This window comes from Spea bombifrons, chromosome 2 (assembly GCF_027358695.1).
Source record: "Spea bombifrons isolate aSpeBom1 chromosome 2, aSpeBom1.2.pri, whole genome shotgun sequence".
Classification (NCBI taxonomy): domain Eukaryota; kingdom Metazoa; phylum Chordata; class Amphibia; order Anura; family Pelobatidae; genus Spea; species Spea bombifrons.
The window spans coordinates 62,982,699-62,999,964 of record NC_071088.1 but is presented as its reverse complement, the minus strand read 5'-3'; the positions used below and the strand labels follow the sequence as shown (position 1 = coordinate 62,999,964).

The following is a 17,266-nucleotide window of genomic DNA, read 5'->3' as shown; positions in this document are numbered from 1 at the left end:
GAAATTGCGTCACCTTACATGTACCCTTCCCCATGGTAATACGCCTAACAAATCCAATCAGGTGTGATACTTTTAAAGTTAGGCATATTGTAATTATTTCTTGATATGCGTCTTTGGAACCATGATTTACATTGTTAACACCTTTGAAGTCAACAAGCTTATCTACAAACTTTATAAAATGAAACCAAAATTCTGTTAATCCTTATTTGGATAAGCTTGTCATTTTGATGCCCATTGTGGACCTGTACGTGCGATCATATTCCCTCTTTCCCTGTTATTCGTGCCACCTTAAGCTTTTTAAAAAAGTCTTCCCTTGCACTACTTGCAGACTGTACCATTCTGTGTATTGGAAGACTTTTACAATTTGGTAAAGAATTTGGCTGTTACCATCTAGACTGAGGAAGCCGAGAGTATCGGGCAAAACCCGTCAGTGAAAGCTTGAGTCAGTGACTCGTTTAATTTTATACGGACACTGACCAGATTACCAGTGGAAACTTGAATCATATATCCATCTCTATAAAAAGTACATACATTTTACTCTCTGAAATATTTATTTCTTTATTTCCTGAGGAAAAAACCTGCTGATACATCGATAACGTGATTTGGTGTTTGATAAGCTCCTGGTATCTGCTCCCTTTGTGATTGCAATTACAAAATTAACATATATCACATCTGTTATATGGGGTCACATCATGGGGTGCTGGGTTCTCACATTCTGTCAAATGTATTAGTAAAGTTTTTCCTAGTGTTAATAATCTGGCTCATACCGCTTTCATGGTCACCGCATTTAACCAAACCATTAGAAATAGGAAGTATAATTTGTTTTGGAAAATTTATATTGTCAGACCTCATGCACAATTGTAGAATTGTTTTCCTTTCTAATGCAGTCACTATATGTTCAATCCTACTACCAGCACCATTCTGATTGTTTTTTCTTCAACCCCCATTTGAAAGGCTGGTTGTAAACATCTTGGACATTTACCATTCTCTCTTATTCCCATTAAATTGAGCTTCTCCGTTGAAATGCGACCATTGTGTGCTATTTTGTACGTTATTGTATAAGTGTAATCAATAAAGCTTGTTGGTCCTTAATTATTTACTGTAACAAGAAAACTGGCTATGTTTTTGTGTAATTAAATCATTTACTTGCTTTGTTTGTTTACTGATGGTCTTCTAAACTTCTAAACTTGTATTGGCTAAGGCCCTAAACATCAATAGATAATATATATAGTCCTTTTGTTTTACTATATTGTAAGTGAATATTGAAAAAAGTATAGTGTAAGTATTTACTTATTATTTTCTTTACTTCTCTTTTCTCCTGCATCAGTATGCTTACTTGTCTTCTTGAGGAACAAATGGCTCAGAATTTGTCTAGCAAAGGTTTCTTAGAATGAGATTGGAGATTGGATACTTACTTCTCTTGTGTCTCCTCCCCTTCACAACCTTGTTGCTGTCTGCAATATCCATCAACATCAAAACAAGCACAGCAAACAGTCCAAACTGCATAGTAACTTTCCAGCACTGAGTACATGCAAAGTCGGCTGATTGGAGGGAGTCACTGTCACCCTTGTGGTTGTCTCAGTATCTGCTAGGTGTGATCACTATTGCAAGTCTGTACATGCCTGCTACAGGACCATCCAATCTAATCATATGACTCTTAGGTAGCAAGTAGCATGATTCTGTGTGCATTCTTGTATTGGCCAAAAGAGCTTGGATCCAGTCCCATTGGGTTTTGCCAGAATCTGTTACTTGAAATAAAGCATATGGAATCTTCAAGCCACCTGCACAGGATAAAAGATAGGGACATTGTTAGTTGCTTTATTTCCCATTTGTAACAACAGTAGTGCCTTGACTAGATAAATATATATATATATATATATATATATATATATATATATATATATATATATATATATAGGCTGTATTCATATCTTTAACTTCAGGTTAGGCTACAGTTTGTTCTTGGCACCTGTCGTTCCACCTACACCGACTTAGACTCTTTCTGACTTTAAATTAAAATGTAAGGAGCATGCACTTATACACACTAATTCTACTTGTACTTAACTGGGCCAGACTAGGGATTTAGACTGACCCTAGCATTTTAAGGTCAGTGGACAATAAATTACAGAAGTGAAGCGACCTTCTGGATACAAACAGCTGCACGGTATGTCTGATATTGAACAAGAATGCTAAAAAATCTTGTTTAGAATTATGCATAGCTTTTATCTACCCCTATGCACTGGCATTTTGAATGTATTATTTCACACAATGGAAGATTTCTTAGTTTAACCAGCAGATGTCACTTCAGGGCAATAAAGGAAAAATTGTAGCATGAGCCCCGCATAAACTGCAATATCATCAGGAAGAAGTTTGAGACACTTGCTGTTCTTAGAGGTCATTATATAGTGCCAAAATATTCAACATGGAATTTATAATTGGCATGCAGATAAACATGAAGGCTTTGGTAATGGAACAAGATGGCAGCACTGTCCCACAATAATGCAAATAATATACCGGTAAATGCATACTTTAGTTGTCCACAAACCTGTTGTGATAATTTTATTGACACTGACTTTTATCCATTGTCTAAGAGTACATTGTCTAAGAGCCCCATATAAGAAGAATGTATATATACAGTTAAAGTTATGTAACCTTTTTACTTTGTACTTTTACTATGAGTCTGTAAAACTAGATTCTTGTCAAAGTTTGTAGGGCTAGTTTACTTTGGTACTTTCTGTTGAATTCTAGTCCAGTGTTCACCTCCACCATCACCACTCAAGAACTTCTGCTCAGTTGTTGGAGGTTGTTTTCAAGCTAGCCATGATTTTTGGGAGCCGTAGATACATCATCTATATACAGTTAGGTCTGGAAATATTTTCATAATGTTGGCTCTGTATGACACCACAATGGATTTGAAATGAAACAACCGAGATGCAGTTGAAGTGCAGACCTTCAGTTTTAATTTAAGGGGATGCACAAAAACATTATATGATACGTTTATAGATTGCACCCATTTATTTGACCCTTTATTTGGGAGGCTCAATTGTAATTGGACAAATAAACGCAGACAGAATAAAAAGTTCATTGTTCTTTAGTCCAGCTGTCTTTAGTTGTTTTTTGATTGTGGGTCTTTCTCCCTTAAGTTTTGTCTTTAGCAAGTGAAATGCATACACGATTGGGTTGAGATCAGGTGATTAACTTGGCCATTGCAGAATATTCAACTTATTTGCCTTAAAACACTTCTGGGTTGCTTTCGCAGTATGTTTTTGGTCATTGTAAAGTGACGTGCAGTCTAGTCAACTTTCCTGGATTAGGCAGTCTGAGCAGACAATATATATATATATATTCAGAATTTATCCGGTTGCTTCTGTCACATCAGTAAACACAAGTGACCCATTGGCATTGGAAGTCAAGCATGCCCATGCCATCATACTGCCTCCGTGTTTTACAGATGATGTGGTATTCTTCAGATCATGAGCCATTCCAAGCTTTCGCCAGACTTTTTTTTCTTCCCATCATTCTGGCACAGGTTGATCTTAGTTTCATCTGTCCAAAGAATGCTGTTCCAGAACTGATTTTTTAGATGTTTTCTGGCAAGGTATCATCTGGCCTTTCTATTCTTGAGGCTTATGAATGGTTTTCACCTTGTGGTAAACCCTCTGTATCGCTCTTGTAAAGGTTGTGGTAGACTTCGATATTAATATGCCAATCTCTTGGAGAGTGTTCTTCATTTGGCTGCATGTTGTGAAGGATTTTCTTTACAATGGAAAGGATCCTACAATAATCCACCACTGCTATTTTCTGTGGATGACCAGGCCTTTTTATGTTGCAGAGCTCCCTAGTGCATTCTTTTTTTCTCAGAATGTACCAAACTGTTGATTTGGCCACTCCTAATGTTCCTGCTATCTCTCAGATGGATTTTCTTTGCAGCCTAAGGATGGCCTGTTACCCATGCATTGAGAGCTCTTTTGACCGCATGTTGTGGGTTCACAGCAACAGCTTCCAAATGTGAATGCCACACCTCAAATCAACTCCAGACATTTTACACGCTTAATTGGTGAAAAAAAAATAACAAAGGAATAGCCCACATCGGTCCATGAAACAGCTTTTCATTCAATTGTGCAATTACAAAGTTCCTTAAAAGAGAGGGACTATATGTTAAAAGTCTGTGGCCTGTTGCAAGGCTTCATAAAAATCCTGGACTGGATCATGCAAGCTTGGTTTGCAAAACTGGAAATGAAGCACTGTCCAAACGTTTCATCCCAGGGACTCATTCATATGATTTGCACAAAGATATTTGCACAAAATACAAGAAAACAAATCCCTGAATTCAGAAACATATCTGAAAGTGAATAGTCACTAACTAGTGTTTGAGAATAATAGTCGGTTGCTAGTACAATCCTGATAGGTGCTGAGAAATTGAAGACGAAACATTAAAAAAAATGCAGTAGCTGATATAGTCAGATTGTCACAAGAATTATACTTCTACTACAAAATGTTCGGAGCTGGAGATTGCAAACTAAAATACATGGCAACAGTATTTAGCAAAATTGACATTTACATTACATTTTCACTGCATTTAGCGTGGAGAACAAAGGGTGGACTAATGGATCCTTAGCCCAATTTGCCAACTAGTCTGGGACTTGCATGCACATAGCTACAGTATGGCATTACAATTATAAAACCTCTTTTATCAGTAGAATTGCCTTTTTGGCAAGATGTTTAATACTTGATAAATGGAGCTTTATAACATTAGAACAGAACAGTACATTCTCCAAAATAGCAATGTTATGTTACGGAGATAAGATGTTATTAATAGTACCATAGTAAGCTTAAAATGTTCTGTATAGTATGCAGTGCGTAGGTACAAGTATAATGTTTGTACTTTTTTGTAGACTCACTCTACTTAGATCCAGGGAAAGATGTGGGACTCCAGTCATTTATTAAATACTGGAAAAAATATATAACCTCATTTTATGATCTACTTATCTCCCCTGGGTCATTTACAATTTTAACACACAATTAGAACTTCGTAGCATTTAACAATACAATACAAGGAGCACTATTAACTCCAATTAGGGGGCAGTGTAATAGTAAAAACAAATGCAAAAGTTAACACAAAACAAAATGTTATTTATTTGATTAAATAAGTATTAAAAGTATTTTTGTACATGGCAGCTTAATGTTATCAGAGTAGATAATAATACATAAACTTAGACATTATTATGAGGAACATTACGGTATTTCTTTAAGATCTCACATATCAACCAGTATAAGTAATTTTTAGTTAACACTTGCACATGAGATTACCGTATTTGCTCGATTATAAGACGACCCTGATTATAAGACGACCCCCCAAAATCTGAATATTAACTTAGGAAAAAAAGAAAAAGCCTGAATATAAGACGACCCCAAAGGAAAAAAGTTTTACCAGTAAATGTTCATTCATGTAAACTATTTTTTTTAATAAAAGCTATGATTGAGAAAAAGATTTGTTTTGTTTTTATTTCTTGTATTTTCCAACCTGCCCCCCAGTTACGCACATCTGCCCCCAGGCTTGCCACTCCAATATGGCACTGTGGCCCATGATATGCCTTTTAACCCTCTATATGCCACTGTGCCCCATGGTATGCCTTTTGACCCCCTATGTGCCACTCTGCCTCCAGAAATGCCTTATACCCCTATATCCCATTCTGGCATTTAGGGGGTTAAAATGCATATTATGGGGCAGAGTGGCATATAGGGAGGTATAAGGCATTTCAGGAGGCAGAGTGGCATTAAGGGAGTTAAAAGGCATTGTATAGAGCACTCTGCCTCCAGAAATGCCTTATACCCCTATATGCCACTCTGCCATTTAGGGGGTTAAAAGTCATATTATGGGGCAGAGTGGCATATAGGGAGGTATAAGGCATTTCAGGAGGCAGAGTGCTCTATTAAATGCCCCCTTAACGCCACTCCAGAAATGCCCTATGCCCCCATTTAACACACACACACCCTATACCCCCATTTAACTAACTAACTAACACACACACACACACACTCTCTCCCCCCCCCCTCTCCCAGAGCATTTGCTCTGAAAAAAACCTCGTCTTATAATCGAGCAAATACGGTACTTTCATTTTAAAACTCAGGGTCTACAAAGTAGATGTAATTTTTGCTATTAGCAAAGGATGAACAGAATCAGACACATAGGCTTCAGAAGCAATCAAGCCAGTTTCAAAGTCACCCATAGGACGCTTCATAATAGCTAAATCTAGTTAGAATCCCATGTGTCTTTTCATGTTAACAAAGCATCTAAAAATAAAAAGTAAAGCTTTTTTATGTCACGCAAAAACGCACATATGATTATAAAACACACATGGCCTTCCGTTTAGCTTAGTTTATCTGTCAGGGTTCCTATACAGCCAATACACTGTTTTTGCTGCATGCTTACACCTGTTTGGTAGGCCTCGTATTACACATTTGTATTATTTGAGCCTGTGACTAGCTTAGCGCACCGACATTTTTTTCCTTTCCCAGGGTTCCTATCAAGGTCTAAGGGACCTTACACTTAAGGCACGATGACCCTAACTCTTTAGCCACTGTCTGGTTGTTAGAAACACAGATCTAAGTGTTCTTTGGTTTCTAGTCAGGTATGCTAAAAAAAATGGTAAGTAATGGATAGCATACATGTCCACACCTGTGGTGCTTTTATAAGCCAGCTTTTCCCTTTTTTCAGTGTTGGAACAATTGAACTGATTCTGGAGATGACCTGTACTTTTGTGCTTCTTTCTTATTTATATTTGTAACCCAGAGCAACTTTGGACTTGGTTGATTATTTTTGGTTATTGCTTCAAAACCTTGCTCTCTATTAACACTTAATTTTGCTTCTCTTCGCTTGTGCTCTATCTCTTTAGAATAATACATTCAACTATTCTCTTTATGAATATACTTTCTATTTCAGTTTATGTCACGCTCTTTCTTTAACAACACTCTACATTTAAATTATTTTATTTTATTTGTTGGGAGGTAAGCCCATGTTTTTTACCAGCATCTGGAATTTAAATCTGACCCTTTAGATAAGAACCGACACGTGTGTCTGTTTTAAATATCATTATTGTGAAAAGAAGCAGGACTGGCAATGGCCTTATCCTAGGACAAAGTTTTGAATGTGCAGCGATCTGTAGGAAGACACTATTGGCTTCCATATGGATTGTTCTATGTGTAGAAGGATGGCTCTTTAAAATTATCTAATTCTACTTATACACATATTTATATAACATATGGAAAGTGACGTATCCAAAGCCTGTTTTCCACCTAGTTGGTATACAACAGAATTTATTCTAACAAACATTAAATATAGAGAAACTTTAATAATAATTCCAAAAAATAAATAAACCAAACATAAATAACCAAACAGCATTACATGTCCATAACAGTTATGAAAACATCATTATAACATTAAAAAGTACTTATTCTAACTATGAAATGCCCCCTGTTCTCACCATCCCAAGACTCCTGTACGAGGTAGCAAAGCCATCACACTTGTTGTGGATGTTATAAAGAAAATAACCGCTAAGTTTTCAAAATCTGTTTATTTCAAATCATGAACATCTACCTATTCAATTAAAGTATTGAACTCCCCGCCCATTTTTCCTTTAAACCCCCCCGACATCAGTGGGAACGCCGGCGCCGCCAGCGGGAACTCCGATTAACGTCAGCGGGACCGCCCGCCGACGTCAGTGTGCAGTCCTGGCCGCGTCCCGCAAGGGAAGCCTCCGGGTAGCAGGAGCCCAGAAGTTCCCAGGTATGACTATAGGATCTTAATATGTATAGTTTGGAGGACAGAAGAGATAGAGAGGTCTGATAGAAGCATTTAAATGCATAAAGTGATTTAACAAAGTACATGAGAAGTGTATTTTAAAAGGAGGACAAAGTTAGAACAAAAGGTCATTGTCTAAAAGTATTAACAAATGAGTTCTTAAATTAAGAGTTTATACGAACTAAGAACTGCACACTGAAAATTGGCATACAAGAAATCAGTCACTTGGAGTAGCATGGAAATGCAGAAGTCGTTATGTTTATACAGCACCATTTTGGTAGCATTGAGGAAAGTGATTTTTTTTAATGGATCACACGGTCATCAAGCAAAATGATGTTCAGTTCTACAGGCAAGCACATGTTGGAAACACGGGAGCAGTCATAGATTCTGCAAAGAATGTCACAGATTTCAATAAACATATTTGTAATCATGCTAATTTAGTGGGGAAAATTACAGATACACAGATCTCTTTTACGTATGAACGTTTCTTTAAATAATTCTATTCTGTAAAGAAAATAAGCCTTTGTTTTGAGGTTGAAAAGAGAAAAAAAACCATAAAAAGTAAATTACCCCATCTACCCTAATGTCTTTAGAGTAATGTCTCCTACTTTGTTCTACCATTGTAGATAAAAATGCCTTTTAGAGGACAAAACATTGTCAAGTTTATTTGTATGTGTTACCCCAAACACATCGTGCTACGTAGTAGTTTTTCAAACCCAGAAGTTAAAGACAATTGTAAACCCATGTTTTATTAAAAATACCAGTCTAGGAGGCAAGCCAAATACAGTGAATGATTATATAAGAAGGGGAATATGATCTTAGTGCCTTGGCAAGTGAAAATCTGGTATTGTTTAACTGAGATGTCATAACAACCTTGGTGTTCTGCAAGGAGAACAATTAAATGTTTAGGAAAGGCTTTGTGAGAAATGAGCTTAATAGTGTCTTGTCTCCAGCACTTTATAATGCTTAAGATGTGAAAGCCACAGCATGCAACATCAGTTTAAGAACACACAGAGCTTACAGTCGAGAGGTGCTTGAGAGAACAGATTAACTCGTTTTTATTGATAAATCCATTTAAGATTTAAAGGTGTTGTAGTGACTCCAAGCCTATGTGTCCTTATGAAGACCATTTCAGTAAGGACCTTCTGAATAAATGGAGCTGTGTTTCTGCAGGGGTTTCAGCTATAATATACTAGTAAAAAAAAAGCACCAGTTGTTTTTTTTTTCATTCATCAAAATAGAATATGACTCTCATATGACCCTCTCATTGCAAGATTGACATTAAAAAAAACCCAGAGAGTACTAAATTATAGCAGCCCCATTATATTTCTCTATCTCCAGAAAACCTAAAGTGATCCTGAAATATGTTCGGGCTTTTTTAGTGCTGTAAAACTTTCTGGGTTTAGTGCTTTTGCTCACAAAAATTAGACATAATTGGACACTAAACAACCCTTGTTGAAGTACCATAGAAGGATGTCTGGACATATTTTTTTATTTATTTTTACTTTATTTATTTTTTTTTTTACAAATGCCTGTAATCAATAAAGTCTGTTTATTATACTATTGTCTCACTAGGGTGCAGGCCAACTGTTGCTTCGAAACTGGGACGTCCCTTCAATTTATCGTTGCATTCTTTAAGTAAAATGAAGGTTTACGGACAACTAAGCAGCTATCAGCGGAATGATTTTCTTTTGTCGCTGACAGTGTACTGATCTTAACCAGCACCATTTAACTTAAACACTTTTTTTTCACTAATGAAAACACACCTTCAAAAGACTTTCTTGGCCAAAATCAAGACTAACCTAGTTAGTAAAACGGAAACAAACTTCATGCCAAATGACAGAAAGCAGTAATTGCTTAGGGAATGCTAAGTACTCAATTATCATCACGCACGAGTTTGTGCAAGTATGCTGTAAGTCAACACCAAATTTAGCATAGTTTAAACTGGGCTTAATTAATAAGCCCCATAGATTCCCTATAGATCTGCTTGCAGTCCATATATATTTGCATATATATATATATATATATATATATATATATATATATACTGGATTCTTTACACCAGTGAACGGGGTAGACCGTACAGGGCCATAAAGCCTAGATCTGATTCATTCATATATCCTATTTTATGCATTTGCGAAATATGAAAAAGTTGGTAACAAAAATATGAATATGCAAATAAGAATCAAATTAGCATGAGTGGAGGGGAATTCAAATCTGCATTCGCAAAATCCAAATCTGTATTTGATAAAATACTACATACTTGTCCAAAGAAGTCAGATGACGCGGTTAAGTTAAACACAGCTTTTTACATTAAAGAAATCATAACCTCAGGAATAGTTCTGTGAATCACTCAGATGTAATGCAGGCACACAGCGCAGCCTTTGCTTGTGTTAAACTTCCACATGCATGTAACCATAAGTCTCCAATGGCCAGATCTGTTCAATTCAACAATCCCCTTCCAAATCTTAAAATAAATACTCACATGAATAAACAGTTTTTTTTTTTTAAATGCAAACAAAAGACTTGAACAAGGTGGTTACCACATCAGCAGCTTTGAGGCTTGCATAATAAACATCACCAGTGTTTTAAAGCAGACCGTTTAACTATGTTTATCGACAGTGATACAACCAGTATGCTGCGTTGGATCTTAAGAGAAACACATGGATCTTCACTGCATGACTGAACTACAGCTCTCTGCACAGACAAACAGGGACCATTGCAGTCTAGTCTATAGCAAAACACAAGCATAAAAAATATTTCATGCTCCAATGGGTGGATGTGTACATACAGCATACATACAAAAATATATTGCCCACACAAAGATTCCTTTAAACGGACGCTTTAACCATCCTAAATACTGAGGTCCCTTTAAATGTACATGGTGTCTCCCTTGCAAATGTGTGGGACAATTCCGCAGAATTCCCCCATATGCATTTGCCCCCTTGCCTACCTCCCAGCTTTTTTTGGTTCAAGAGTTGTGTTCAGACTAAATTCAATGGGAACACTTTCCTGTCATTGATTAACACACAACCAAACCGTTAATCAATGGCGAGAATAGTCAGCCCACGGAGGAAGGGAGGAGCTGCAGCTTCTACCTAAGGTAAGTACTCACAAATACTTTAATATGCATTCCACTTTGGTGAAGTTGTCAGGAAAAGTTTACTGTGCCTTTTACAACAATGCAGACCGACATTTTAACTCTATTTGGGTAATAGCAAATTATTATTTAATAAAGTAATTGTTGGATTGGTCCTACAACCATTTTTAATGAATAGTGTATAATCACAACTATTTTCTTATGACAAGACAAGACCTCAGCATCCTAAAGTAAGGGAAGTCTATCTACAACTCTTTATATCATGTTTCGCTATAAACCCAAGCACTAATGTCACCTTGAAAAAAGATGATTTTCAGCATAACAGATGGGTCAGAAATATTTATTTAACTAAGATCCTCTTGATGTAGCATCATTCTCTCGGTTTATTTGTCTATTTACCAACCATTTAAAAAAAAAATCAAGATTCTAGTACTATGCAGAGTAGACCAATGCAATGCAAAAATGTGATGAAATAGATTCATGTTAATGTAAACAGAGTCTATAGTATTATTAGCTAGGCTTAATGTTATGGAATATCAACTGAAGAAATCAATTTATGTATCAATGGCTGCTCCATCTACTGCTCTGTAGTTAACATGTTTGTAACTTAACCTTTCCTAGAAATTATGTTGTTCTAAACAGAACATCATTCCTAATATTGGCAAATGTCCAAACCCCCCACCAAATAATTATTTAACTGTAAACATCATTTTGCTGGCAACACGTAAATGTCATGTGACGAAAACACATGACAAAAACACAAAAAGGCGCTGATAGGATGCTGCTATGGAAACGTTTTTGTGTTGTTTTCTGTTCTTAAACCTTTAGAGGAAACCATAACATGACAAATCTACTAAGGTCTATTTGTGTAACATGTTAGATAGCTTGGAGTTTTACGTAAGGGGTGTCATTAATGTTTTTCTTAAATGAAAGAACATGTTGAATGTTATTCTTTAATTTTAATTAAAAATGTTTACCCTATGATTATATGGAGCATGGTTTACAAATAAACAAAGCTCATTTAAAGCACATCATTAAAGCCTCATAACAAATACACTTTACAATAAAAAATAATATTGTTCTAGCTCTCAGCCAAAGTAGGCCAAACAAACAGTCTCTCATGGTTCCCTCTTTATTATTTTTCTTTACCTTCTCTACATCTTACATTACATTTATTGACTGCTCTTCCATTAAAAAAGCCACTTCATAAGAGACCATCTGTTTCCATCATCTTAGAGATCGCCAAGTTACAGACTTCTGCTATGTGCACCTTCATTACATGACATTATCCTCACCCAAGTAGTCACTCACCTTCTCTTCTCATTCCCCCTCAACCTCCTAATAGATTGCAAGAGCAGTGCCCTCTCCTACATATGTACCAGTGTTTCTACCGTTTGTTCGAGTTATTGTTAATCTTGTTCCATTTGTATTTTCCCATCATAATAGCGCTATGGAATCTGTTGGCACTTTATAAATAAAATGTAAAAATGTAATATTTATAAAGGTTGGACGCAAATACTAAGCTAATTTAGATAAAGTGAATTATGACAAATACTTTTCCACTCTTGTCAGTATCCTGTTATTATTCCATTAGCTAATGTGACACGTTCGGGAATAGTCCTAAGAACTTCCTTGAAGTGAAAATGATGTATTATTTGTTTTAATCAACCAAGGAGTGCCAAGACAATTTGCGTAACAAGCTGAATCTATTGTAACAATGATTTTATTTACGGATAAGGCATGTGATTGCCTAATATTATGGACGAGCAACTTGAATATTTCTTATAACCCAACTGTGATTCACTTCATGACCTGAGCCATCTTGAAGCATAGAACGAATCTGGAATGTGAAAAAATATCGTTAGATTGACTTTATGGCATGACATATGAAACCAAAAGTGAAATGGTGTCCTTAAAATCAAATGCACACACATTTGTATTCAAACTAAAAAAAACATTTCAGTAAGCGTTTCAAAGTATTCTAGTAAAAATCTTTAAAATTGTCATGCTTAAGGAACCTCAACGGCTAACCAAGAGCTGCATATAAATATTTTTAAAGGCTAGTCTGTAAAAGATCACAATATATTGCTTTAGAATCTCACAGCTTTTGACCAGAGGCACCTCTTCTCTAGCCCTTTATATAAAATGAGAGCTACTCAAATGTATCCTTGAACATGGACAGAAAGAGACTGTGATGGACTTGTCGGTACCCCCGGTGGGGTATCTCCACCAGGCACTGCTTCCTCAGCACTGGAAGTATAGATGTATAGAGCAATTTCCCCCAATCATCAGACAATACTAATGTTGCAGTAAAACAGAAACCGGTTTATTGAACAACACACAGGTTTATATACAGTACAAAATCAGATAAGAACATGATTAACCTTGAAACACTATACCCTGCCTAGACAACCTGGCCCATATGCCCATAATGACACTCGATTACTCAGGGCCCAGTGTAGCTAGGACAGCGCAATTTGGTACGTAGATAACTGGGGTTCTGAGCTATCCATGGATTTCCGGGTTTGGCAGGAACACAGAGGTTTCGGGGAGGAAGACTTGATAGGGAACTGCATTTGCTGTTGAATGTGGCATTGCATGTCAGTGTATAAACAGCACTGCCTGGCTGCAATAAAGTGAAGCCTATTTTCTCACGGTAAGCTCATCAGTCCTATTCTCGTCCTATTCAGAGACATTCTGATTTTCCATGGTTTTGTTCTCTGTACAGTCCTCTTAATACACAGGTCATAAGAATGCCCCATGTGTATTTGTATAGTTAAATCACATCTCACCAAGATGTCTTTTTCAAGTGTAAACAAATACAAATTTTCCAGTCTTCCTTCATAACTAAGGCATTTCTTTCACTTAGATTTGTGTTGCCCAGAATTGCTCTGTATATTCAAGGTGAGGTCTTACCATTGAATTATACAGAGGCAAAATTATATTCTCCTCTCGTTAGTCAGCACCCTTTGTATACATGACAGTATCTGACTGGCCTTTGCAGCAACTGACCAACTGAACACTGTTGCTAAATTGCAGACAATTATTTCCAAATCCTTCTTAATGACTACCCTACCAAAACACCATGTGATGTATAATTTGAATATTTTTGCATTGCCGTTGTCAACATTACATCTCATGTGGCACCTCCTCCTCCTATTTGATCAGAAACCATTGCAGGGAAATAACATCTAATTCACATTACATATTTTGTTTAATTTGAAAAGATGGGGTTTTAAGTGCTCACTGTTTTCATAGTAAACAACACATTAAGTTGCAGCGGGCCTAGAAGGCCCGGGGGTCTGCAACACATTTTACCTCTGAGGAGCCAGGGCCAATTTTCGTAGTTTTGCTATAGTTAGGTTTAGGTGACAACCTTACAAACACTTTACACTTTACTTAGGGACGCCCAGGACAAGTTAACATGTGTTAGCATGAATATGTATATTAGTATTTGCTGTCAGCATGTGTGTGCGTGAATGCTCACATTCAAGACAGCACTCAACCGAAATGTTGACAAACTGTATGATACTAAATTGACCAGTTGCAGTCAGGAAATCTAATATGGTACTACTGTAGTCTGGCATTTTTATAGGTTGATAGCAAAACTGTTATTCCCTTGGAGTTTGATGAAATGCATAGTTATACTGTTTATTCGTATCAGATGGTTTAAGCTCACACAGTTTAGATCAAAAGCTTTCAAGTTCATTTGAGGATATGTCCTAAGACATTGAAACTTGCCACTACAAGGTGCTGCTGTTACACAAGCCATAGCACAAATGTATATAGAACTTTACCATGACATTACAAATGTACTTTTGCACAAATGTATGTATTATTTATGGCTTTGTATTTGTTCTCTGTGTAATATAGCTTAGAAGTGTAGCTAACTCTAGTAATTAGTAGTGTAATAATTGGTGCTGATGTCTTCTTAGAAGTCTGCATAGACAGGAGAGGAAGTGTAATACAGTCTTAATACAAAAAACTTCCGTGATATATGGTCACAAATGTTGACTTGAAAAACATCTTCAGTATTTACCAATACTCATACCTGCTTAATAAAAAGGCAATAGTACAGTACCAGAGTAACAAAACTGAACAATCATGAACAAATGCATTCAAGATATAAGAGACAGCTTAAGAGAACACAAACCATCAGAGGATCTCGCAACGTGTTTCACCAGGTTTTGATGTAAGACTGGGCTTTCAAGTTTCCTGAGAAAGCCAGGCCCTACCCTAAGACCTGGCTGTGAGTTGACTACAGGGCAGAAATAGTGGCACAGAGGACCATAGAGGACGAGGGCTGCTTCAGATGTATATCTGCAGATTCTACCTTGGGTAATGGTTTTCTTTTTTCACTTTGTTAAGTGGAAGTATCAAGATAATGAACCTGCCCCTTTAATGTTCATTTTAGACCCAGACAGGGTTGGCCTGAAAAGTACGGCCACTAATGTATAGTTGCTAAAATATATTAAAGCACATTGAATCTGTTTTTATTGGTATGTTTTAATTTAAGTGGCTTACTAGAACCTTTTTATAGTTAAACTCTGGCACAAAATAGGGATACAAAAGAAAATTGAGCAATCAGCTCTAAAAGTATATCATCATACTATAAGTCACTCTTGCATTTTTAAGATTTGTAATATTCATCACGTTTGATGGTCATTCTTGGAGTCTCTTCCATATGTAAGCTATCCTTGATATTCAGAAATTTAATCTTGAGATTTATACATGTAAAAATGGGCAGATGCTTCCATTAAACTTTTCCAATCTTATCCACAAACTTATGTGCATGGCCATGTCCATATGTGCCTCTACTCTTTTGCTTCTAAACATAGATTGGACTAGCAACGAAGAGATATGTTAACCAGATACCCTATGTATGTGTGTGTGAAATGCACAGAACCACCTGGCATCCCAGATATTTGAAAATAACATACTGATATACCAATGGCTCACTTCTCTGAACAGATCAAGGTATCTGTAATGTAAACAGGCTCTCTAGGGATTAGTGAATGAAGTAAGACAATATCCAGATGTAGAATATGGAAGATGAGTAAAAAGGAGAGGCTTCTTGACTCACTTAATGTTGCTACAAGTAGTGATGTTTCCTGAGGTTAATACGTGAAATATAAGATCTTAGGTTGTTATAAAATTGGAAAAGATTGTTCTGCTAAAAATGTTTTACTTGATACCTCCTGGATTCATTGTTCTATGAATTTATATAGCATGGAATCTGTCCATAGATATGGCTAGATACTTACATTTATCTACCTATAGATAGCTATCTCATGCCTTCTTTTAAGCCATCTTTCTCCCTTTAAAGAGGGAAGCCATGCATTTACTTTCAAATATGTTGGCGCAAAGAGAAAGTTGGAGATTGGTCATAGACTGTCTAATAAGGCTACTTGATACCATGGCAACAGACCCTGCTGGGGGATTTTAAGTGTTACTATGAAATAAACTGGCTGGCATGCTGGTGTTGACTTCAACACCTATCACTCTCAGCCAGAATACAGATGAGAGGGATGGGAGCTGTAGTCCTCATACGCGGGAGGTCTACAAGAGGGAGCATGTTAAGCAAGTTTTTAAGGAGTTTGTCTCCATCCTGTTTGTGCCTACCCTGTGCTATACTGGGTACTGTGACCTTCATGGGATGCATGTGCATTCTACGTGTTTGTACAACCACATCTATTGGATAAATATAGTAAGGACGGTGGTGGTTTTAAGGAAATTATGTCGCTTAAGCTACGGTAAGTATTTGGTTTGGAATTCATGGGGAAATAATGGGGGGTATATAGGTTTCCCTAGTTCAGGTGTAAGTGGCCACTTAAATGTAACTATAGCAACACTCTGAAAATTGGCCCTGATCCTGGTGGTGAAAAATGTGCCCTGACCCCCACCACAAAGAATGGTTAAATGGTAACTTTGTTCATTCAGAGGGTAAAATGTAATGCCCACTTCCCAATATTTCCAAGGGCCAGAGAGGCCAGGGATAGGGCTTTACCAAAACTTTTGTGTCTTTATATCCTGTTATGAACAAGTTCATTATGTAAGTCAAAAACATAAATATGTCAAGAGGCTTGACAAAAAAAAGCTTATTTTATACAATATTTTATATCAAGTAATTTTCCATAAAAATAATATATAATAATACGTAATCTATATAATAAACAGTATCCTATAGCTGTAAATAAAGATTTGTCAAAAATGTTCCCTTTATAATATTAGCATAAATTAACTTGAATATAGAACACAGAGTTTAAATTCAAATAGAAAAGAAAACACTGTGGTCAGGATGTTCATTTGTGCTGTTAAATCCTGTTTTCAACATCAGTGGTTCTTAAATTGTGGTCCACAGACCG

The 17,266-nt window shown here is 36.5% G+C and overlaps 1 protein-coding gene across 1 annotated transcript in view; it reads right to left on the bottom strand.

The window, feature by feature from the left end:
• Positions 1–17,266, bottom strand: part of RSPO1 (R-spondin 1) — a 55,607-nt gene that overhangs the window by 19,211 nt on the left and 19,130 nt on the right. The window contains exon 2 of the mRNA XM_053454525.1: positions 1,416–1,781. Within this exon, the coding sequence (XP_053310500.1) occupies positions 1,416–1,506 (91 nt within the window). The 5' untranslated portion in view covers positions 1,507–1,781. The remainder of the gene's footprint in view (positions 1–1,415; positions 1,782–17,266) is intronic.